This window comes from Oryx dammah, unplaced genomic scaffold (genome assembly GCF_014754425.2).
Source record: "Oryx dammah isolate SB20612 unplaced genomic scaffold, SCBI_Odam_1.1 HiC_scaffold_9, whole genome shotgun sequence".
Taxonomy (NCBI): domain Eukaryota; kingdom Metazoa; phylum Chordata; class Mammalia; order Artiodactyla; family Bovidae; genus Oryx; species Oryx dammah.
The window spans coordinates 2,040,750-2,065,656 of record NW_024070193.1 but is presented as its reverse complement, the minus strand read 5'-3'; the positions used below and the strand labels follow the sequence as shown (position 1 = coordinate 2,065,656).

At 55.5% G+C, this 24,907-nt stretch overlaps 1 protein-coding gene across 1 annotated transcript in view; it reads left to right on the top strand.

Moving 5' to 3' along the window:
* Positions 1–5,526, top strand: part of NUP210 (nucleoporin 210) — an 89,682-nt gene extending 84,156 nt beyond the window's left edge. The window contains exons 38-42 of the mRNA XM_040247263.1: positions 416–666; positions 1,921–2,137; positions 2,706–2,801; positions 2,891–2,974; positions 4,148–5,526. Of these exons, the coding sequence (XP_040103197.1) occupies positions 416–666; positions 1,921–2,137; positions 2,706–2,801; positions 2,891–2,974; positions 4,148–4,248 (749 nt within the window). The 3' untranslated portion in view covers positions 4,249–5,526. The remainder of the gene's footprint in view (positions 1–415; positions 667–1,920; positions 2,138–2,705; positions 2,802–2,890; positions 2,975–4,147) is intronic.
* The last annotated feature ends 19,381 nt before the right edge of the window (positions 5,527–24,907 follow it).

The following is a 24,907-nucleotide window of genomic DNA, read 5'->3' as shown; positions in this document are numbered from 1 at the left end:
TCAGCCCAGGCACCAGCCGTGGGCCAGGCGTGGACCCCAAACAGTGCCAGCCAGGCAGCCGTGGGACCTCCTGCAGCACCCGGGGTGCCAGCTATGGGGGGGCCAGCCCCGCTGGGCGTGGGGCCAGTGCTGGGCTGCGGTGTTGGCTCACCCGTCCCTCACCCCCGCTCTGACCCAGCCTGGTGGGGCCCCAGGATTCAGAGACGGACCTGCATTCCTGCTCAGGGGGAGACCATGAACGGAGGATTCCAGGACAGTCGGAAGCTTTGGGCCCAGAAGGGGGGCCCATGGCAGGCGGGGACACTGGAGGCCCCTGGAGGAGGGCATGCCTCACCTGGGCGCCTCCAGGGGGAAGGGTGGCAGCAGGGCCTGGGTGGGGAGGGGCCTGGGCAGAACGGTGCCCCTGTCTCTGCAGGCCGGTACCTGTGCTCCGTGACGATGCTCCCACTGACGGACCGGCAGCGGAAGCACCTGAGCCTGAAGCGGACGGCGCTGCTGGTCACAGCGAGCCTCCCGGGCAGCCCCACCCCCACAGAGCAGGCCGGGGCCGAGGTGCCCTTCAGCCCGGGGCTTTACGCCGACCAGGCCAAAATCCTCCTGAGCAACCACCACACCAGCTCCGAGGTGAAGGTCTTTGGTGCCATGGAGGTTCTGGAGCACCTGGAGGTGAGTGCTGAGCAGGTGGGAGCCCAGGCCCCCGGGAAGGGGAGATAGGCAGGACCAGCTGCAGCCATGAGGTCCTGGGCCGCCTCTCCTGGGAATGAGCACAGAGCTGGACGCTCTTGACCACCCTTTTTCCCGAGCAGAATCGCTATTTATTGTTCAGTCATTAAGTCGTATCCGACTCTGTGACCCCGTGGACCGCAGCACGCCAGGCTTCCTTGTCCTTCACTGTCTCCCAGAGCTTGCTCAAAGTCATGTCCATTGAGTCAGTGGTGCCATCCAACCATCTCCTCCTCTGTTATTACCCTCTCTCCTCCTGCCTCTGTCTTTCCAGGCATCAGGGTCTTCCCAGCACTGTCTGTCGGCCTGTATGCTTGTGTGAGGGGCATGGCTGCTCCTCTCCTCCGCAGCACGTGCTCAGCAAGCACGTCACATGTCCGCGAGTGAGTTCAGGGCAGGACGGTGGTGACCGAGAGCAGGGCGAGCAGCTCTGAGCCCTCACCTATCGCACCTATGTGCACGCCTGCCACAGCAGGTCCCCAGCTCTGGGCCTGGGCCGCCCCGTGCGCTGAAGGGTGGTGGAGGACGGGGGTTCCGGGGCCCGGCAGCATGGGAGGGGCTCGGGGCGCTGTGTGCAGGGCTCGCCGGCGTCTCCTCGGCCTTCTCCAGTCTCGTTGCGGCACCCTCGGGTGCAGAGTGAGGCAGAGATGAATTGGCTGCTGACGGGGGAGGGTCTGCTGGGCCCTGGGCTGGGCTGCTGGCATCTGACAGCCCAGTGCCAGAGCTCCGGTTGCCCCCTCGGGAAGTGAGTTTGGGGATGGCTCACGTAGCACAGCATTATTTAAAAGGAGCTGTTGATTAGAGTTCCGTGGTGCTGATTTGTCCTTTTGAAAAACACCCAGCCTAGACAGCGTGCTCCTCTGACGCTGTGGGTTGCGCGCCTGTCGGCTGGCTGTGCCCAGCCAGCAGGGCAGCATGAGTGTCAGGAAGAAGTGGCGGTGTGCCCCCCAGCCCTGGGGCTCCCCAGGTGGTGCAGTGGTGAGGAACCCGCCTGCCAGTGCAGGAGACACAAGAGACGCAGGTTCGATCCCCGTGTCGGGAAGACCCTCTGCAGGGGGGCATGGCACCCCACTCCGGCATTCTCGCCTGGAGAATCCCACGGACAGAGGAGCCTGGCGAGCTACAGTCCACGGGGTCACGGAGAGTCGGACACGACTGAGCCGGCATTCACATCCTCAGCCCTGATATCTCTCCCAGGTGAAGTCGGGGTCCCCAGCCGTGCTGGCCTTCGTGAAGGAGAAGTCTCTGGGGCTGCCGAGCTTCGTCACCTACACAGTCGGCATCTCGGACCCCGCGGCCGGCAGCCAGGGGCCTCTGTCCACCTCCCTGACCTTCTCCAGCCCCAACACTGACCAGGCCGTCACCATCCCAGTCACCGTGGCCTTCGTGGTGGACCGCCGAGGCCCGGGTGCTCGTGAGTCACAGGACGGGCCCCGGGGGGAGGGCGGTCAGCATGGTCCAGCCAGGAGCGGAACCCGGGAGTCTGGGGGCGGGAGGAGCAGAAACGCATGTGCCTCCCTGCCCGGAGCGAGTGGCCGAGTCACGGGCAGGCGGGCTTCGCTCCCCTCACCCCCATCTGCGCTCAGGGCAGCCGGGGGTCCCGTTAAATGTGACTGAATTGTACCTCTTGAGCATGGCCTTGGCTTTCGGGGCAGCACGCCCCTGAAGGGGCAGCAGCTGAGCCTCCTCCCTGCTCCCGGAGGCAGGGTCCTGGGCCCAGGGGGGTGGGCTCAAGCAGCCAGAGATGGAAGGGGCAGGCCCTGGGCCCAGGGGGTGGGCTCAGGAGATGGAGGGGGACAGGCCCCGGGCCCAGGGGATGGGCTCAGGAGATGGACGGGGCGGCCCGGGGCCCAGGGGGTTCGTTCAGGAGATGGACAGGGTGGGCCTGGGCTGACTGGGCTTGAGCCTGGCCCCCCGCCCCGAGCACCGGCACAGCCCTTGGGGCTCTGCGGGCGCGTTGGTGATTGTGTCCCGGGTTGCAGACGGCGCCGGGCTCTTCCAGCACATCCTGGACTCCTACCAGGCCATGTTCTTCACGCTCTTCGCCCTGCTGGCTGGGACGGCAGCCACGATCATAGGTGAGCTGGGCGCACCGCGTCCCCACCCCCCGCTCCATCTGCCCTGCCATCCCCACCCCCACTCTAATAGCCGCTCATGCCGCTCTCAGCCTACCACGTGGTCTGCGCGCCTCGGGAGCCCCCCGCCACGCCAGCTCTCTCCCCGAGAGCCAGCCCTCAGCACAGTCCTCACTGTGAGTAGCTGCCCCACGGAACGGTCCGGGGGTGGGGGGACCCCGGGTCTCATGCGGCCCGGCCCTGGGCATGAGTTGCAGCTGGGCTGTGAGCCCCAGAGGGCAGGTCCGGGCACTGGCGGGGGAACGGGAGCTGATGGATGCCGGTCCTGGGCAAGGAGAGCTTTCCCCGGGGCAGACCAGGCAAGGTGGAGGGGCTGGGGCCAGGGACGCTGGGTCTGCCAGTGTGCTCGGCAACTGGTTCCCACCCACTGGCGCTGCTTCCTAGGGCTCTCAGCAGGGGGCGGATGGGCGGTCCTGAGGAGATGCTGCTCAGAGAAGAATCGCGTGACTCGCTCCTCCTCGTAATCCAGCTGTCTCTGCGGTCCTGAGGCCCTGGTGACCCCGCGAGTGGTGTCCCCGGGGCTGTGCAGTACAACCTGCACTGCTGTACATGGCGGCCCCGTGTCTCCCGATTCCCTTCCAAGGGTTCCCTCCTCTACACAAAGACTCCTTGAGGAGGTGTCTACTGACCTACAAGGGGGCCTGGCCTGGGTTCGAGGGGCCTGAGTTTCTTGGAAGAGGACACAGCTTTCTGTATAGATGCACGTTGCTGGGTAACAAGACCGTCCACGTGTCGTGGACCCCAGAGTCACAGCCCTTGTCCGGGCTGGCGCTCAGGCCTGTAACGCCCAGGGGAGGCCGTGGACTGCTCCGCAGCTCGCTCCCCTGTGTCGACTCTGATCCCAGAGTCGTCCTCTTGTTGACTGTCTGTTGTCCTGTTGGTCAGCTGCCCTGCAGTGGGCGCTCGCCTGGCAACCCGCATCCCCCAGCACACGCCTCCCTGTTTTGCGGGAGCCGCGCCGGGGGCTTCACCTTGCCTCCTGAGCACTCCAGACCCTTCCGCCCACACACGTTGGAGTCTGTTCTTGCAGCTTTCACTGCCCCTTTCCCCGAGTGCGCCCTGGATGGGATGTGGTCCTGGGATCCTGAGTCTCTGCCTGGCAGGCTGTGCGCTCTGGGAGGTCAGGCTGTGGCCCAGGCCTCTGCCTGTGCAGCTTGGCAGGCCCCTGTGTACCCCGCCTACCGGCCCGGGAGCCTGGGCCGCTTCCTGACCATCATCTGGCGTGGGCCTGCAGGGTCCGGGGGCGTCGAGGTCTCCCTTGGGCTGACCATGTCTCTCTTCCTGCCTAGATTTTGCTGCCTCATGGCCAACACCTTTCAACGCACTCCCTCCTGCCCGCCGAACCAGCCCCGCCTCGGGGCTGTGGAGCCCATCGTACCCGTCCCACTAGGCAGCGGGCCGAGACCCTGGGCCCCCACCGCCCCCGGGGACAGGCCTGCTGGGTCCAGCCTGGAGCGAGCTCCAGCCCAGCCGCCGTTGCCACCATCACCGCCGCCCCCTGCCTGTAACTGGAGTCTAGGCTGTCCCCAAGAGCTCAATCTTACATGTAGGAATTTAAGTTTGTTGTTTGGGTTTTTTTTTTTTTGCTTTTATTGTTGTTTTGCTTTACTCAGAGTCTTGCAGAGGCGAAGACTTTGGCTCCCTCCTCGACCTGGTGTCTGTGGTTTCTTGAAGCACAGGCAGCTTTTGTTATTTTGGGGTCTCTAGAATCACACCGTTCTCAGGACTTAGAGCAGGCGGCCGTCTTTGGACCAGGGGCTCTGTAGATGCTGTGACAGCAGTGTTCTCAGGGAAAGGACTTTGTCAGTGATGTTTTTATTTGTGTGAGTTCTTTTCTCTCTGGAAACCCGACATTTCCCGCGTCCGGCTCCTGCTGGAACATGATTGGAGTGAATGGACGCGAGTGGCCTGGGCCACCCCAGGGCCACATGAGGAGCCTCAGGGCTGGGCCAGGGTGCCCAGATCAGCCTCAGGGGCTGCTGAAACTCTCGCAGCTGGGAGCCTTGCCTCCTGCCCCCACCGAGGGCCACTGTGAACGGACAGTCTCCTCTGTGGTTCTTTGTTTTCCTCGGCGGTAAACTTGGCCTCTGCCCCGGGGGACAGCCCGTCCTGCCTGTCCCGGCTTCACTATCAGCACAGGGGCTTCAGAGTCGAATCAGGGAGGCGTCCTTGAGCTCGAGCCAGGCGCTGACCGTGTGCTCAGACCTCTGCCCACGCACAGGCCCGCGTTCTCTGCCGCTCCTTCTGTGCGAAGCACCTCGCCGATCTGAGCCTCCGGCGCCCTGCAGGACGGGCTCCCTCAAGGCAGCTCCGCAGACGGGCCAGGGAGGAGGCAGCTCGGAAAACTGCCTCCCGCCCAGCCCTCATCCATGTGGCAGCTGAGACCTCCAGGACGCAGCCCTCCCGTGGCCGGGGAGCCGCACCACCCCAGAAAGCCCCAGAGCCTGGTGCGCGTGGACCCTGCCGTGGGGCCTCCAGCTTTGACCCTGAGCCGTATGCCTGAATCTGCCTCAGTCCTTCGGGGCTGGACCACGCAATTTATTTTTTTAAAGCCAGAGACAGGAAGCATTGTGCCTTGGCGTATTACTTGAGCTCAAACTGACAACTTGGATGTAAATAGGCGCATTTCTACTTGGTTTATTTAATAAAGCTCGATTTAATTTCTTAACACGAGTGTGATTATTGCCGGAGTCCCACGCGTCCTGCCCGGAGCTGACCCAGGCCTAGCGTTGCCACTTCCCGTTGTGTGAATATGGGGAGCGGGGCTGTTCTATGGGCCTCTCTGCTCTGGCTGCACACCCAGGCCTCCCTCCCCTCTGAGGGATCTCTGTGACCATCATTAACCCCACTGCCCCACCCTGGCTGGTCCAGCCTCGAGGATGGGAACAGACCTGGTATGTCTCCGGAGTCTGGTCCACAGGAACACCTAGAAAGCATGTAATGATACCATGTGCCCCTGTGGCTCAGACGGTAAAGAAGGTACCTGCAATGTGGGAGACCCAGGACAGGGGAGAATGGAAAATCTCCTCTAGAGAGATTGCCCAGAGAATCCCATGGACAGAGGAGGGTGGTGGGCAAAGCGTTGGACACAGTTGAGTGACTGGCACACCCATGTGCACACATGCTCAGCACAGGGCCTGCCTGGCACGCAGCACTCAATACAAGTCAGCACAGCCCTCAGGCGCGCCCCTCAGAGGCACAAGAGGGCTGCCAGGATCCAGGTATCACATCACGACTGGACACAGCAGCGTCCAGAAGAAGCGCAGAGACAAACTCTCCCTGTCTCTTTCTAAGGACCGAAGGCTTCTCTTCTGGAAGGCTCCTCAGCAAACAGCTCCCACCTTACCTGTCGGCCAGAGGTGGCGTCCACGGCTCTTCCCAGCCCCTGGAGGTGAGGGCCACGGATGATTGTTCCCTCAGGAAACAATCACGTATGGTGTTCCCTCAGGGTGGACTGGAGGTCGGGGTGTCGACCCCCTCAACTTCCTCCAGATGAAAATGGAAAGGTGTCAGGGTCTGCCCAGCTGGTCTCACTGATCACTGCGTCTTTCTCCCTTTGCTCATCTCAGGCACTCTGACCCCTGACAGAGCTGGACGGACACCCGGGCCTACGGCTGAGAGGTCTGGGCTTTCTTCTCCCCGGGCGTCACTGTCATCTTAAAGCACGTGCTACTGGAAACAGCAGACCCGGCCGGAGGCGAGGGTGTTGACAAAACCCGGTGACTTGCCTCCGTTTTCTGTTCCCAAGCTAACCAAGCAACTTTCACTCTCTCAAGGGTGCCAAAAAATGCTTTCAGCACCATTTCGTGCTAAAAATAGAGCACTGCATATAGGGTTTTTTTTTCTCCTCTAGAATTCCTAAGTTTGGCCAAAAAATAACTCTGTTTCTCTCTGTCTCCTCCTGTTTCTCTGTGTCTGTGTGTGTTGGGGGCGGGGAGGGGGCCGTCTTGGACACGTTATATCTCAAGGTCTGAGACACCAGCTCTGAGACAGACCACAGCCTGGGTGTCCAGGTGGGTGGGAAAGGCACGGGGTTTACAGATGAGGTGGCTGAGGTGCAGGCCCACCATCTGCGGTCGGAGGGGGCTCGTGTTCCCCCATCTGCAGAGTGGCCTTCCTGACACCTGGCTGCCTCCCTACCCGCCAGCCCGCGGTGGCACCAGGGTAACAGGTGGTACGTCGGCTGCACGTTCATCCCAGCCCTCCGACTCCCTGCACCTCCCCCAAGGCTGAACACATCCCCCCGCCGCCATGGAGGTCATGTGACTTGCTTTGGCCAGCGGAGTATGGGTGGAAGTGACCACGTGTCCATCCAGAGCCTGGGCTTAAAGAGGCCTCACCAGCTTCCCCCACCCTCCATGTGCTCCTGCCGTTGACAGAAGCACAAGGAGGCCCAGGGCACCTGAGGCACGCGTCCCCATCCCCAGCCGCCTGGCACTGGGTGTGAGTGATGGCACTTACAAGCTCACCGACGCTGGGGACGGTTTGTCAGGCAGCGTTACTGCAGCAGCACGTGACTGCTACAAAGCGCCGCGCTAATTCCCTTCCGGCTGAACCCTGTAGGGCAGCTTTCTGCCACTTGTCTCAGAGTCTGAGTGACACGGCTGTGGCCTTGGACCCCTCCCCTCCAGCCTGTTCGCTCCTGGGCTCTGCCTGGAGCTGGGCAGGGCTTCCTGGTGGGCTTGACAGGAGCGGGAAGCACGCCCATGTCAGCTCCCTGACCAGGCACTCAGGCAGGTGCCGTGGAGGCTAACCACGCAGGGCCTTCCTCCCCGGAGCTCTGGCTTTCTCCTCCTCGGGCTTCTTTCTCACCTCATCACCCCAGTGGGCCGGGTGACAACCAGGAGCAAGAGAGGAGGTGGGGACACACAGCCCACCGGGGCTGGGCTGAGGCGGCCACGAGAGCCGCTGCTCTCCAGTCTCTTGAACAAAGCAACTCATGAATCTGAATCTAGAGTCAAGGCTTGGGGACAGGCTACCTTGGCTGGAGGGGCGCTGCAAAGTCACGGTGTGCGAGGAGGGGTCAAGACTGAAGGTCATTAACAGAGAACAATCATGGGTCATCCTTTTCTTTATTGTTCCACTCCCTTATCGTGAAGATGGGAAAACTGAGGTCCAGAGACAGGAAGGTACTGGCGGGGGCCACCCCTGGGTAGTACACCAGGCCCTTCTCCTGACGGTCAAGGTTGCTGCTCCTCCACCCGGAGTAGCCACCCAGGACACAAGGACTCATCGGTGGATGGCGGGGGCCTTTCCCCCACGACTATCTCTCAAGGAGCCCGTCTGGAGCCTCAGTTTTAACGTCACATGAGGTGAGCGATCTCAGTTAGAGAGAGAGATGGGAAGAAAACGAAGCCAGAACCATGGGTTTGGGGATCGTCTATCCTCTTGCTGGGTTTTATGTTGTATGTAAATGGCGCGCATTAACTCCCGAGGGGAGGATTTCATTAGCAGACTCATCAGGTGCCCACATTCACCTGGGGACTATTTACTGAAAGCAAACGGAGACGACTGTAAGCACCAGGAAAGTGGCAGCCCGTTTTCCCATTGCTCCGTGGTTCCCTGGTACCGTCGCCCTGGGGTGATGGTGGCTTGCCCCTTGGGTCCTTCTCCATGGAGCGGGGCATGTCGGAAGGCCAAGGGCAGCAGCCCAGGGAGCCTGCCCACCGCAGAGCGCCTGCCTCTGCTGCTCACCAGCAGGTGGCCAGGACCTTGAGGATGCCCTGTCACCTCTCAGAGCCTCAGTTTCCCCATCTGCAAAGTGGCAGTAGTCATGCGGCCTCTCGTCCACGGTGTGCTGTGTGGCTTCCATGAGCTGCTGTGTTAGACCCCCAGCGTGCTGGTGAGCAAGCCCATGGCACTCAGTGACTGTGAGCCGCTCTTGCTTCGTCTCCATGGGGGTTGGAGGCAGCCTACCCTCGCTCTCGGGGGCCGTGAAACCTTTCCCGCCGGAGTCCCTGCTGCCGCTCACCAGGCCGATGGAATCAAATCACAGCCCAGCATGTGGCCCTGAGAGTGTGGGGCTGAGGGTGGATGGCCTCACCCACTGGACTCACCTGCCAGGTGGGAGCAGACCCTTCGGGCCCGTTCTTCTGGTTTTCTAGAGACTCTGAAATTCCAGCTCGGGGGAGGTAAAACCTTCCAGTTTATACATATTGGTAATAAAGTTTAAATATATATATATAGTTTTAGAAAAACCAACTTGTGGGGGCCAAAGAAACCTGCTCTCAGGCCACCAGCTTTCAGTTGAGTTTCTTCATAAACAGTAAACATTCTGGCACGTGTGCGGCCCCAGCCCCTTCTTGTGTCCCTGGCAGACATTGCTAATCACTCCCAGCACTCTCTCTCTTGCCCAGGCAGGACTCTGCCTTGGACTCCCCACAGTCCAGCATTCCAGCAGCCACGGCCAGTTAGCTGGTATCAGCGGAAGTGAGGAGTCCCATCTTGCCCACTAACCTACTCCCAAGCCGCTCATTTCAGAGGCAGGAAAGGACTAGTTTTAGCTCACTCATAACCAGACGTGAAAGGATCAGCTGACAAAGACAGAGGGACTGGATAAAGGATGGTTTGTGTGCTGGAGTGTTTTTTTTTTTTTTTTTTTCTTCTTCAAAAGTATAGGTTTGGGACCAAAGCACCTTAAAATGCAGAAGATGTAGGCCCCGCTTCCTGTCCCTACTGCCCACCGGTTCCAGGTTGAGGGCATTGATGGGCAGAGGTAGGGTGTTTGTGTAAATGTAATACTTTATTTTCAGGAACCACTGAAACGACGTTCACCCCCCTGTGGGGAAGGAGAACAGGAGCTCATCGTCTAAATCAAAGGAAAATGATCAAGGCGCCCAAGTTGGAGGCAGACTCCTGTCGGCTGTCAAGCCGGGAATTTTGTTCCCTGAGCCGGGAGGGGTGAGGTGCTGTTACCGCCTCCAGGAGATGCTGGCAGCCTTTGTCAACGCCCTGCTTCCCCAGGAGCTGGCAGGGTGGGAGTTGGAGGGATGAGTCAGACAAGGCTTCCTTCTGGTGGGGCAGGGGGAGACCCGGCAAGGCTCAGAGCTGCTCCTATGGGTGGGGCGTGCTGCAGCCTCAGCGGAGGGACGCAGCTGGATTGGAGGAGGGGAGCCAGAACCAGGCGAGGGACATCGTCAGAGAGGCTGGTGTGAGCCGCAGGTCAGAAGCTGCTTTTGGAATAGGAAATGGCAACCCACTCCAGTGTTCTTGCCTGGAGGATTCCATGGACAGAGGAGCCTGGCGGGCTATAATCCAAAGGGTCCAAAGAGTGGGACATGGCTGGGTGACCAGGCCTATCAGAAACTCCAGCCTCCTCTGGGGGCAGTGTTGAGCAGTGGGAAGGAACGCACTGAGGCCTGGGTTCATATCCTCACCCATTTGGGACAGAGTTATGGCCTATTGTTCTGGGTATAAAAAGCTCTCGGCTCCCAAACTAGGGGGTGCAGGGAAGTGCCAATTTGGGGTGATGGGTCAGTGCATTCAAACAAGGCCTCCTGTGTCCCCCAGGCCTGTGGCATTCCCCAGGGACGTGCATGGCTGCGTTGAGATGTTCTGAATTCAGGACACCTGGAGAGAAGTCAGTTAATTAACTTCTAAAGTTAATTCTTCCCAATCTAACTGTCCTCTTACTTTTTTTAAGTTTCTCACTTTTTGAGTGACAAATTGGATAAAGCCCACTTTGAGTACAATTTCACATAATTTCAGATTCTGAGGTTATTTCATATGACAGTTAAAAGCTATTATCTCAAGTCATGGTATAAAATATTCTAATTATGGGTCAATCCTCATTGTATTTCAACCTGTAAAGTGTTTAATATGCTGTGTCCTACTCATAAAAGTATACCTTTAAACCAAGGATGAAAGACCACAGATGTCACCTTGGAAAACCTGGGGGGACTGAGTTTTATTGAGATGCTGTGAGGGAGCATGCACAGAGCTGTGAGCCCCTCTGTGTGCGGTGGGGAGCCTGCCCCCCATATGGCAGGTGCCTGAGTGGGCGTTTTGTGGCCAGTGGCTGCTCGGAGGGGTACCCTGGGGGTCACTGTGTGTGTGAGCATGGAGTCCCCTCAGTGACAGTTGGCAAGATGACTGCTCCGCCCAAGGAGAGTGGGTGGCATGTGTTTTGGGGGAAACAGGTGCCCTCACCTCACCTCTGCCCCTTGGCTCCCCCAGACTTCCGGTCCTGACTGTCCAGCCAGGCCCTTCCCCTCCCTAGGCCTCAGCGTCCCCCTTGGCTCTGATCAGATGCCCCAGCTCCAAAAGCCTGTGGGTCCAGGAAGGGAGCAGACCCAAGGCTGGGGCCCTGCCTGCCTGCCTGCCTGCCGCAGGCACGTCCCCAGGGAGCACAGCTGCCACCCCGGGGCCGCCCTGGTCTTGGCAGGCGGGAGACAGAACCGCAGAGGCCCCAGCGGGGGTGGGGGTGCTGGGCGGCCCAGCGGGCTGGTTCCTCTGCCAACCACGGCCTGATTTAACCGGCATGGCACAGTGAGGCCCTGAAGGGCAGTGCTAGCTGCTCCATGTTCCTGCCCAACTCAGAACACCTGAGCTGCCTCGGCTCCTCCCACCCCAAGTGGGGCGATGCTCCGGGCAGCCCAGGCTGGTCGTCAGCCTGCCCCGCTGCTCTTCTTGTCTCCCTTCTCTGTGGGCCTGACTCCCCACTCCAGGGTAGAACTCTCCTCTCTTCCGCACTTTCCGTTCTTCCTCTTCTCCTCCTGAACCCCTCCCCGCCTCCTCCCCACCCCCCAGCCTCCCCCTACTTCCCATCCTTCTCCTGCAACACCCTACAGCCTCACCGCTCAGACTCTGGTCCTCAGATGGACAGCGTGGGTGCCCCCGGGAGCCTGTGAGAACAGCAGAGTCTCAGGCCGCACCCCAGCCCTGCTGCGCCGGGGCCTGCAGTTCAACAAGCCCCCCGGGTGACTCGTGTGCACTTCTCTAATTACAGGGCAATCAGAGCTCATTCAAGTGGCAAATGCTGCAGCCTCACCTGTAGCCCCTCAGCTGATTGCTGACTCCGCTTTCAATTTGCCCTGCTTTCTTCCCAAGGGTTTTGTTTTTTAAATTTTATCTTATATTGGCGTATAGTTGATTTACAATGTTGCGTTGGTTTCCGGTGTACAGCAAAGTGATTCGGTTATACATATACCCACTCTTTTTCGGATTCTTTTTTCCATGTAGAGTATTGCAGAACGTTGAGTAGAGTTCTCTGGATTCAGTGTTAATCCCAAACTCCTAATTTGGCAAGGGTCGCCAAGAGGAGGGGACAGCCTTTGCAAAGATGACCAGAGGGAACCAGGAGGCGGGGGGTGGGTGTGTCCATGTGTCTGTGCTGAGCAGACAGCGGCGGTTCCAGGGAAGGGCATCGCAGAGGTCAGGAGGGGGCTGAGGTGGTGTGGCTCGGACAGGGCTTCTTGGGTTTGCTGTAGACACTGAAGCGAGTGAAGTTAAAGGCTGGACCAGGCCACTGTTTTCTAGGAGCGGGCTCTGAAGTCAGAAAGCCCGGGTCCAGATTCTGACTCCACTTCCCACGTGCTGTTTTACTGTGAGCGATCCGATCTGTGCCTCAGTTTCCTTACCCCGGAAATGGAGGCCGCAGTGGTGCTTCCGTCGATTGAGTGGACGTGAGATTAAACGAGGGAATCCACGGAAAGTACTGGGAAGCATTCCTGGTGTGTAAGGGCCCAGCTGGAGCCCAAAGCCAGGTGGTCCACTGCCTTGAGCCTCAGCTTCCTCAGCGGCGGTGAGGGCTGCCCTCTCCTGCAGGGCTGCTTGTAAATATTCAACAGCCAACTGCGGGCATGTGCCTGGCCTCTGCCTGGCAGGCTTGGCTTCTCTCGTGGAGCTGGCACTGTAGTGGGAGAGACGGAAAGAGCATAAACAGGTAGCATGGTTGCAGAGATAGTGCTGAGAACCCCAAGAAATACCCGACAAGATGGGAGGGGACGGGATGATGGCGGGGAGGACCCTGCTTCTGTTTGGTGGTCGGAGAAGACTTTTCTGCAGCGAAGTTTGAGTTGAGATCTGAGCCAAGGAATCAGCAGAGATGGGGAAGGACTGTTCCGGCCGGAGGAACAGCATGTGCAGAGGCCCTGAGGTGGGAGCGCCCTGAGCCTGACTGTGGGACGGAGCAGGGGCCCCGCGGCTGGAGGAGGGTCCCAGGTTTTAGCGAGCGAAGATGCAGGGCACCCAGTTAAAGATCTGAACAGCAAAAGATTTTTTGTTGTTGTTCACTCGCTCAGTCGTGTCCGACTCTTTGCCACCCCATGGACTGCAGCGCGCCAGGCCTCCCTGTCCATCACTATGTCCCAGAGCTTGCTCAAACTCATGTCCATTGAGTCGATGATGCCATCCACCCATCTCATCCTCTGTCGTCCCCTTCTCCTCCTGCCTTCAATCTTTCCCAGCATCAGGGTCTTTTCCAATGAGTCTGCTCTTTGTACCAGGTGGCCAAAGTATTGGAGCTTCAGCATCAATCCTTCCAATGAATATTCAGGATTGATTTCCTTTAGGATTGACTGGTTTGGTTAAAAGGATTTTTTAATATAAGTGTATTCCAAACGTTGCATAAGTCATTTGTTGTTATCGGAAATTCCAGTTTTACTGGGAACCTCTATTTTATCTGGCAGTCCTACGCTCAGGGGAGGAGTTGTGTGTAGGGGGAGTGATTCATCAGCCTGATGGAGGCTTGGCCGGCCTGGGGAGGTGGTTGGATTTCTTTCTAAGGATCAGGGTTAACAGGCCCGAGGCCTCCAACCTGCATGCTGGCCAAGGCGCTACAATGGGTGGGCCTTGCAGCTTAGTGGGGGCGGTGTCTGTCAGGGACCCCGGAACAAGAGGTTCGAGCCACTCGCTGTATTGAGAATTCTCCACAAGATGACTCATCGCAAGTCACAGACTAGATCCCAGGCTGCATCCCTCACAGAAACGACAGGGAGGGGAGGCAGTCGGGTGGTGGGAGTGATGTTAAAATTAGAACCCCTGTGTTCTCCTAATTACAGATGCAGTCGGAGCCCTAGGAATCTGTAACGGGCTTCCTTGCAGCCCTCTGGAAGGGGGTGTCCACCACGTACGCATTCACGAGGCACCGGGAGAGGGTCTCAGGGGACGCTGTGTGCCCAGGAGGGGCACAGGGGGAAGGTGGGGCTGGGTGTCCACACTGCTCTGCAGCTGGCAGCGTGAGTCCGTGACGTCAGGCCTGCCTTGCTCCCTGTGGGCCTTGGGAGATGGATGGGAGCAGAGTCAGCTGCAGGAGAAGCTCCCAGAGGTGGCGTCTGGGTCCCTCACGCGGGCTCTGCTGGCCCCCGGGGCTCAGCACTTGCTGAATGAATGAATGAAAGAAACAGAATGAATGAATGAGGGCGCTTTGGCCACCCCCTCCTTCTCGTGGCTGGGCTATTTTAAGCCTCGTGCTAGGCCCTGTGTGGGTGCCTCCACTCCACGTCACAGCAAACAGATTAAAAGGCCCCCACATGCCCCATTAAATAGAATTTATATATAACCACATGGCAATGAGTGGAGATGCCACAGACTAGTTGACTGAGGCTCTGTTCTGTGGACACTTAATCAAACGTTTATTCATTTTGACACGTTAGTATGTCTTTTCCTCCGTCCTCCACCCCCCAACCCCCACCCCCATCTGCAAAACGTTGCTGGGCCCCCGACAGCCTCCCGGGTACCAATGCTCTGCCCTGTGGCTAAGCAGGCGGCCTCGTCTCGGGGCCCCAGTGCCCCCCCAGCCTGTCTGTAAGGGGGGCAGTGGATGCGGTGCCGCCTGGGCGTGTCCTCCCACACACAGGCTTGTCAGAGCCCTCCCGCTTCCTTCAGAGACGGGGTGAGAGCACCTGCCGCCCTCACAGGGCCACTGACTGCCGGGGGCCCCAGCATCAGCCGCTGTTCTTAGCCCCACGTTACAGGTGGAAAGGCAGAGGCTGGGAGGTGAGGACAGCCCTGGGGGGCCCCGGCCCGCCCGAGGAGGTGTGGGCCGAAGCGCATCCCACACCCTGGGCTCAGGCCCGTTGCCCTTCAGTCCTGACCGTGTGAAGGTGCTGCTGGCGGGTCTTCAGCGCCCCGCTGGGTGTGTGCTCCGTCCTCTCAGATTCTTTTCGATCCCCTGGACTGTGGGCCACCAGGCTCCTCTGTCCATGGGACTTCCTGGGTTGCCATTTCCTGCTCCAGGGGATCTTCCCGACCCAGGATCGGACTCGCACCTTCCGCATCTCCTGCGCTGGCTGGTGGGGTCTTTACCGCTGGACCCGCAGGGAAGCCCAGCCCTCTGTAGTGAACGTACCAAATCCTCACCCCAAGGCCACCAGGGGACGCCCCCAAAATATTTTTGTTTAAAACAAAAAAAAATTAAAGAAAAATTAAAGAAAAAATTAAAGAAAAAAATTAAATATGTGTTTTATGTATACCCAGTAACAGCAAAATTCATGAAGGCAGCATTAAAAAATTTTTTTATTGGAGTATAGTTGATTTACACTGTTTTATGTTAATTTCTTCTGTACAGCAAAATGCTTCTGTTATCCATACGTATATATTCTTTCTCATATTCTTTCCTGTTACGAGTTATCACAGGATATTGAATGGGTCCCTGTGCTAGGCAGGAGGCCCTTGTTTATCCGTGAGGTGTATAACAGTTCGCCTCTGCGAATCCCAAACTCCCGATCCCTCCCTGTTCTCCCCTCGGCAACCGCGCGTGTGTTCACTGCGTCTGCGTCTGATTCTGTTTCGCAGATGGGCTCACGGGTGTTGTGTGTTAGACTCTGCCTTTGCTGAGTGGTATCGTACGGTATTTGTCTTCCTCTTGTCTGATTTGCTTTGCTTCGTGTGATCATCTCTAGGGCATTACTTCATTTTTTGGTGGCTGAGTAACATTCGATTGCACGTGTGTGTACACGCGTCCCATCTTCTTTATCCACTCCATGGACGTTTAGCTTGTTTCCGTGTCCTGCCTGCTGTAAACAGCGCAGCTGTGAACACAGGGATACATCTGTATATGTATGTGTCTTTTCGAATTGTAGTTCTTTTCTGGATATATGTCTAGGATTGGGATTGCCGGATTACATGGCAACTCTGCTTTTAGTTTTTTGAGGACCCTCCGTACCATTTTCCACAGTGGCTGTTCCCACAAACAGCATAGCACTTATTATTTGTGGACTTTTACATGGTGGCCCTCGTGAAGGCAGCATCTGAATGGCCAGCTTGAGGGCTCCGCGGGGTTGGGATGCAGTTGGCATGCCACGTGCTGTTCGGTGGCTAAGTCGTGTCTGGCTCTTTGCGACCCCGTGGACTGCAGCACGCCAGGCTTCACTGACCTCCACTGTCTCCCAGTTTGCTCAGATTCACGTCCACAGAGTTGGTGATGCCGTCCAACCAGCTTACCCTCTGCTGTCTCCTCAGACAAACCAGTCCACCTCTCTGGGCCGTCGCATTCCTGATAAGGATTGCTAACGCAGACAAGGCACTAAAGATTCCTGTTTCTGATGGTCTCCTCCTTCTTTGAAGGGCAGGTCAACGTCTGCCATACAGGTCCAGCAGACAGTGGACCAAAGGCATGCGGAGGAACAGGCCCACGTCCTGATATTCGGTTCTGTGCACACAGGCGCCAGGAGCCTGGCGCTGGGGTTGAGAGACGCGGTGAAGGGCTTCAGTTTCATGGTAGTTGTGCACGGTGCTCTGAGTCACTGCAAGGAGCAATGTTGTAGAACCAACTCCAGACCAGGTACCTGCTCCTTCAAGGTGAGACGACTGAGGAATGAGGATCCTTCCTGATTTACAGAAACAAGGTGATACAGTGAATTTAACCACCAAGCAGCTTTATCTAGAAGAACCACAAATTGCTCCTCAGCTACTCAGAAAGAGAAGGGCTTGATGGCCATCTCTCAGGATTAGCAATGTGGAGCATCAGGACAGGTGAGGTGGCTGGGAGGTGGTCAGCAGAGACACCAATCCCCAGGGAGCTCCTGAGACACCTTAACTCTCGTAAACTTCTGCTCCTGGACCTTTTGAGAGTTGTGTTTGAGTTTCTGCCCTTTTTATTATTTTTTGGCCTCGCCATACATCAAGTAGGACCGTATTTCCTGGAGCAGGGATCAAACCCACGCCCCCTGCAGTGGAAGCTTAGAGTCTTACCCACTGAACCACCAGGTAAGCCCCCCCACCCGAGTCTCTGCTTTTTGATAGGAGAGTGGAAGACATTAACCTTTATTGTACTGTTGGTTTGTTTAGACTTACTCGACCATCTTATTTTAATTCTAATTCATCATGATTTCATTGTGGTACATTTTTAAATTGATCACATGATCTATTTCATTTCTCCTCCCTCAACTGCTTTCAAAATTGTGCCTTCTGTCTCTGTTTGTCTAGTGAATAATTGTATATCTGCAACACACTAACTTAGTTTTCTAATAATGTATATTGTTTAACAGTGTCTCTGCTCCAGTCTGGTCTCTGTGGAAGCTGCTAAATCCCGGAGGCAGGGATTAGGGAGTGGGGGAGGGGCCGCATGTGGTCATATGCATCGACCCTGTGCCAGGCACTGTCTCTGTTTCCACGTATGACCTTTATTTATCCTTAGAGCCTCCTGGAAAGGAGGGTTAGTCCTTCCATTCATGGAAGAGTTAAGTGACGCTCAAGAGCCGAGGATGGTGGTCTTATCAGCAAGTGGGCAGCCAAGCAGGAGCTCTAAGTCCTGGCTCTTTCTGGCATTTTTTGTCTCTGTCTGTACGGTTCACTGCTTGTCTGTACGTCCTCAACAAAGGCCCAGTGAGCTGGAGTGTGAAGACAGTGTCAGAGGTGAGTGTGTGCAGGGGAGAGGGGAGAGCCCTCCCCATGGTTGACTGGTGCCTGCTTCTTGCCCGTGGGTTCGGGGTGTCTGAGAGACCCACAGAGCCCTGGGGGGGGCACGCCCTCCTGCCCACATGCTCCAGGGAGGACTGCTGTGCTGATTCGGGGTGGGGGCTGCCTCTCTCTGCCACTCATTCATCAGATGCATCCTGAGCCCTTCTTGGTGGCAGTTCCTGAGAGGGGGGAGGTTCGGGGATTGGAAGGCATCTAGGCAAGGTGAGAGGGAGCCGTGCAGAGGAAATAGGGTACCTGGAGATTCTTTGTTCCTTATTATCATAGCTATACTTTGAAAAGGTAATACATGCATGGAAGACAATATCTGAACTTAGCAAAAGGCTATAGAGTCAGCCTTCTCTCCACCCCCAGGATGTTGTTGTTATATGAAAGGTAAACTATACATGAGGAGGTATAAACAAAATCCAGCGGTGCCCACCTTTGGTATTATCTGGAGCGCATCCTTCTGGAAAGAGTCTGTACAAATTCAAGCGCACGATTCTGCATGCTCCTTCGTGTTTTGGCGCTGCTGGGAGAAACCCACACCTGCTGCTCTGCACCTGACCCTCATCACTTCCTTTATCCTGAAGGTCGCCCTTGTTGGTCCATAGGGAACAACCTGGGTTGAGGCCACAGACGTTCCGTGAAAAGGACTGTCCACGATGCCTTGGAGCTCGTGAGTGTTTTTACTGTGGGACACACTCCTGAGTTTGGAAGCGTGCATGTGAGCGTGGAGGAGGGCTCGACCCCAGCGCCTTCAGAGGAGCGTGTTCTCTGAGGTACGTGTGCCGCTGCTGCCCCAGCCGTGACAGGCTTAGCGCACGTCGTCCCGGAGCGCCATCAGACTGAAGACCATCTTTTAAACATAGCAGCGGGAAGAGCCTCGAGAGAAGCCCCAACCCGGGGGGCTGCACGCTGGGCCTGGAGAAGCTGGTTACCCACCTCCCGGCTGCCCACCCGCATCGCCCACTTCAGATAAGACTCGGGAAGAGCGGTCAGACTCCTTAACTGAAGCCGTGCCTGCAGATATGGTGGCGTGTTTTTCCTTTTAATAGCTTCAGTGAGACATAATTAACATACTACACGATTCTCCCTTTTAACGTGTACGAGTCAATGCTTTTCAGTACATTCACAGAGTTTTACAGTCAATTCTGGAGTATTTTCATTACCCCATAAAGAAATCTTCATCTACCCACCAGTCACCCACCCCCTCCCCTCAGCTGCCACTGGTCGACTTTCTCTCTCTGTAGATTTGTCTATTCTGGACCTTTCGTGTAAATGGAACCCTGCAATAGCTGGTCCTTTGTGACTGACTTCTTCTACTTAGCAACATGTTTTCAGGGTTCGTCCATATAGCAGGTGTAAGTATTGTATTCTTTTTTTATTAACAAGTAAATATTCATTTCTTTGTCAACAGAGGTCCATCTAGTCAAGGCTATGGTTTTTCCAGTGGTCATGTATGGATGTGAGAGTTGGACTGTGAAGAAAGCTGAGCGCCGAAGAATTGATGCTTTTGAACTGTGGTGTTGGAGAAGACTCTTGAGAGTCCTTTGGAAAGCAGGGAGATCCAACCAGTCCATCCTAAAGGAAATCAGTCCTGGGTGTTCATTGGTAGGACTGATGTTGAAGCTGAAACTCCAATACTTTGGCCACCTGATGTGAAAAGCTAACTCATTGGTAAAGACCCTGATGCTGGGAAAGATTGAGGGCAGGAGGAGAAGGGGACGACAGAGGATGAGATGGTTGGATGGCATCAGCGACTCAATGGACATGGGTTTGGGTGGACTCTGGGAGTTGGTGATGGACAGGGAGGTCTGGTGTGCTGTGGTTCATGGGGTTGCAAAGAGTCAGACACGACTGAGCGACTGAACTGAACTGAAGTATTCATTGTGGGGATAGACCGCTTTGTATCAGTCAATTGATGGAGACTTATTTCCATATTTTTGCTCAATGCTGTTATTACATTTGTGTACAAGTTTTCGTGAGGATGTATGTTTTCAATTCTCTTGGCTGTATATCTAGGAATAGAATTTCTGGATCATATAAGTGCTTAAATGTTCGAGGAACTGCCAGGCTGTTTCCCAAAGCAGCTGTACTATTTTAGATTGCCCCCAGCTATGTACGAGCGTCCACTTTCTCAACATCCTTGCCAACGCTTATTATTTTCTGTATTTTTAATGTTAGCTAACCTAGTAAGGGTGAAGTGGGATGTCAGCTTGGTTTCAATTTGCAGTTCCCTGATCACTAATGATGTCAAGCATCTTTTCGTGTGCTTATTATGTTTTTTTGAGAAATGTCTATTTAGAGCTTTTGCCCATTTTACAGTGGGCTGTCTTTTTAAATCATTGAGTTATTAAAGTTACTTATTCTAGAAACAAAAGTCTCATCAAATGTATGACTCACAGAAATTTTCTCCTGTTCGGAGGGTTGTCATTTCCATTTCTTGACTGATGTCCTTTGAAGAATTGGCAGGTGGATTCTTCACCACTGTGCCTCCTGGGAAGCCCTCCTGATGGCTTTGGTTTCATATATAAGTCATTATGATTTTGATTTGCATGTCCCTAGCAACTAATGAAGCTGAGCATCTTTTTGTGTGCTTACTTGCCATTAATCTATCTTCTTTGGTGAAATGTCTGTTCAGACCTTTTGCCCATTTTTAGTGGGGTTGTCTGTCTTTATTATTAAGTTGTAAGCGTTCTTTGTACAGTCTACTCACAAGTTCTTTGCTGAATGGACATTTTGTGAATATTTGCTCCCATACTTTTCTTTTTCTTAACAGTGTCTTTTTCTTGTTTAAGTAGAGGATTCCTTTTCAAAGGAAACTGCAAGTGAAGGCAGTCTTGAAGAGCCAGCAGCGGTTGGTTCTGTGGGGCCACATGAGGACTGGGAAGCAGCGTGCAGGATTACAGCCGGGGCCCCTGATTGACCGAGTCTGACTCCAGGTCAGGGAAGGCGCCGCGCTAACCAACACTCCCCGCCCAGGGCGACGACTGGGAGCCAGGCCCCGGGGAGCCGGGACCATCACCGGGACCTGAGGCTCATCTGCCGGGATGCGGGGCTCTTCACAGCGCATGTGGGCTCTTAGCTCCCTGACCGGGATCAGACCCAGACCTCCTGCAGCAGAGGCGAGGGGTCCTCTCACTACTGAGCTGCCAGAAATGTCCCCTTAAGTGTCTTAAAAAAAAAACTTTTTTTTTTACAATGTTGTGTTGGTTTCTGCCGCACAACAACTCGAATCAGCCACCACCACACACATTCCCCTTCCCTCGTGAGCCCCCACCTCCCCCACCCCACCCATCCGGGTCGTCACAGAGCACCAGTCTGGGCTCGCTGCGGGAGAGCACTCCCCCCCTGCTCGCCACCCCACACACGCTGGTGCGTATATGCTGATGCCACTTTGCCCATTCACCCCGCCCGGTCCCTCCCCCAGAGTCCATGAGTCGTTCTCCACGCCTCTGTCTCGACTCCTGCCCTGTAAAAGGCTCATCAGTACCGTTTTTCTAGATACCAAATATATGCATTAATATTCTGTTTTTCTCTTTCTATCCCCCTCACTAGAACAAGCCACCTCAAATTCGTTCTTTTTATGGCTCAGTAATATTCCATTGTGAACTCTCCAGGAGTTGGTGATGGACAGGGAGGCCTGGCGTGCTGCGATTCATGGGGTCGCAAGGAGCTGGACACGACTGAGGGACTGAACTGAACTGAATATTCCATTGTATATAGGCAACTCAATATCAGGAAAACAAACAGTCCGATGAAAAGATGGGCAAAAGACCTCAGCAGTGTCTTTTGAAGACCAAATTGTTTCTTTTTTTTTTTTTTTCCATCATGATGAAGTCCAATGTATTGATTTTTTTTTTTCTTTTAGAGTTCATGCTTTTGGTGTCATACTTAAGAAATCTTTGCCAAACTCAAGGCCATTAAGACTTTCTCCTGTGGCTTTTCCCCTAGAAGGTATATATACTTCAGTCTCACATTTAGGGTCATGCTCTATTCCCCGTTAATTTTTGTAGATGCCGTCAAGTGTGGGCTTTCCTTTTTTTGCACGTGGATATCCAATTGTGCCAGCAGTATTTATTGAAAGCCAATCCTTCCCCTTATTAGGCTGTCTTGGTATCTTTGTTAAAATCAGTTGGCCACATGTGTGGGGGTCTCTCTTCGCGCTCTCTTCTCTTCTCTTGGCCTTTTTGTCCAGCTTTGCCCCGGGACCGCTTGGCCTTGATCGCTCCTGCTTCACAGCGAATCTTGAGCTTCATGCAGCGTGCCTCTCCAACTTTGCTCTTTTTGGCGATTTGAATGGACTGGCTTTCGTTAGACGAGACTTTACTGCACTGAACACCAGAGTGAACCCCGTCATTGTGATGATCAAAAAAGCCCCCTACCAGATTCCCAAAAGTTGTGATTGGGCACAGTACCCCCCGCTCCAAGAGAATTTCTTCCTCACAGGGAGAGGAATCAGATTGGCATCAGCAGCACTAAATGATAAGGAAAATGGTAGAAACCCTACCAAGTTCTGAGGAAACTGATTTTAACCTAGAATTCTATACCCAGAAAGACTGTCAATTGAGTGCGAGGGCAAAATATATCATTTCAGACACCCAAGGACTCTGAGACCTTCCCACAGGCCATCTCTGGGAGAATTGCTAGAGGATGTTCACAGCAAGATACAAAATGAATCCAAGAAAGAGAATTCATAAAATTCAAGAAAGCATGGACCCCATCCAGGAGGGAAATGCCAAGAAATCGCCGACAATAGCCACATAGCAGGCTGAGGAGGCACCAGGCCAACTTATAACGGTGAGTCAGAAAGCTCTCAGGAGGGTTTTTAAGGAGAAAAATGAAGATTCTACAACAAAGGGTGATATTTAAATGATAGATGGTCTCACTGAGAAGCTGAATGTGGATAATAACAGTAAAAGCTAATAGATGATTATAACATGCCTCTCCTTCCCCTCTCGCCTCCAAACTTTTGTTACCTCTCTCTTCTTTGCAGCTCATAGTAATATGTTTTTTTTTTCTGCCCCTTGGCCTTGTATTCAGGAAATGATAACACTGGAAAAGGCTACCACTGGTTTTTCAGGTTTAGAATCTCCCCACACAAAGCAAGGGGACGTTTACTAGGCTGACACAGGGTCGGGAGAGGTGGGGAGATGAGGCTGGTGCAGGAGGCTTGCTGGCCGAGCTCTTAGGACCAGCACCAGGCCCGGGCAGCAGGAGGGCCGGCCGACGGGCCTGTCCCAGCAGAGGCCTCTGCAAGTCCCGTCAGCGGCTCTGGAGCTGGGACCACCCTGCAGAGCTGGCCGAGTTTGGACAAAGGCGCTGGGCTCTTGTGCCCCTGCGTGGACCAGTCACGGCCTCAGGGAAGCAGGGGCGTAGCTTTGGATGCGGTTGAGCCTGTGGGCACAGGGCAGTGTCTGAAGAGGGACACTGCTGAGCTCTCAGATGCGGGCGTGTCTGGCGGGTGGCGGGTGAGAGCCCCGTCCTGGGGTGGGGTCCGGTCGGCTGCCGCGGCGTCCACGCACAGGTCCCCTCTGTTGTCCCCTGCGGGGATCCAGACGAGAGGCAGTGTCGAAACGGGATGACCTGAGTGTGTGTTCGCCGCTTCATTTTGCAGGTGTGTTAAAGCACCCTGGGTTACCTCTCTCTCTCCACCATCTGCCACCTTGCCCATCAAGGCTCTGACATCATCGGCTTGTGTGGGGAGACTGTAAAGGGCGTCTGGGTGGCTGAGTCCAGAGTCTAGTCCTTCATCCAGAGGGAGGTCAGTTGGCTCACTGCATCTGGGGTTCCCGGGGGGGGCAGCATGGAGACAGAACCATGAGGTCAGTCTCAACCCAGAACTGCTGCAAGAGGGTGCTGTGGTGGGAGTGGGACGTGCATATGGCGGCTGGGGGGGGGATGGGGGAAGCTGCCCCTCACCCCCATCAGCTTTTCCCCACCCGCACTCCTCACTCCAGCACCCCAGGATTCACACCTGAGTTTCCTTCCTTCCCAAACTGGCAGAGACCCCCATATGTGTGGCCTGAGGGTCAGGTCTCCCAAATAATTCACTAGATGTCAAGGTCGTACCCCTTCTGGGAAAGCTCCTGGTATCATTATAAAGGGAGGAAATATTAGAACCGGCTTGCGAAGATGTTGGTATATTTTCAAAATATAAACTGAAACGATAAACACATTTTACACACCCAAGCAGGATGTCATTTGCCCTAGAGAAAATAATTACAGGATTTATAAAAACTATTAATTTCTACAACATCACAAGTAGCCCCGGAAAAGCACTCGGTGAGTTTGAGGACCTCGAAACAGCTCCCCCTGCCATTCTCTCTTTCACAGGCCATGCCCAGGGACCACCCAGGGAGGCCTTAGGGCGCTGCAGGGTCAGGGGTCTCCCCAGGAGGGGCCCATCATCTCTTTGAGGTAAAGGGGTATCAACAATCGTGGGGGTGGGATACCAAGTTTTCTCGAAGCCAGTGTGACGCCAGCCTTAACAAAGAGACACCATACCATCAAAATGTACATTATTACAAGGTTTTTAGAAACTCATGAGATGTAGCTAAAGCTTTACCCAGAGGCAAATTTATAACATTTGCCGGAAAACAAACAGTGGAAAGAACTAAGCTCTCCAAGAAGGCGGGAAAAGAACAAGGTTAGTCCTAAAGAAATTTAGAGCATGAAAAGGATAAAAGGTTACTAAAAGTCAAGAAATAGAAGATACTATCGCTGGGCAACCTGAGGCTACTAAAGGAACTGCTGAAAGGCCACCTTGGAGGCGGGTCTTGGGACCGCAGGCCCGTCACACCAGACCCGGGGTGTGAAGGAAGGTCCCTGCCCGGGCCTTGGGACTTGGTCCACAGCCGCGTCGTGGAGGCCTCGGGGCCGCCAGCCACCTAGAACCGTCTAGGACAACGGACAGCCTAGGAAACTTGTCCTGCTTGGGCAAGAGAACGAGCCCCACGTTTTTATCACATTTGGGAAAAAAATGCCAGAGTGCTTCCGAGTTCCTTATTTTGCTATTCACAGCCCATTCGTCGGCTGATGATATGTAGGAACGTCTGTTTTGCAGAATTTGTTGGTGAGATTAGCATCGCAGAGCGACCAAGGCGGCGGCGAGGAGGCGCGAGTCGCACCCCAGCGGCGGCGGGCGCGGGCGCGGGGCGCGGGGCCGGCAGGCGGCGCCCTCCCTCCGCCGCCGCCGCCCAAGACGC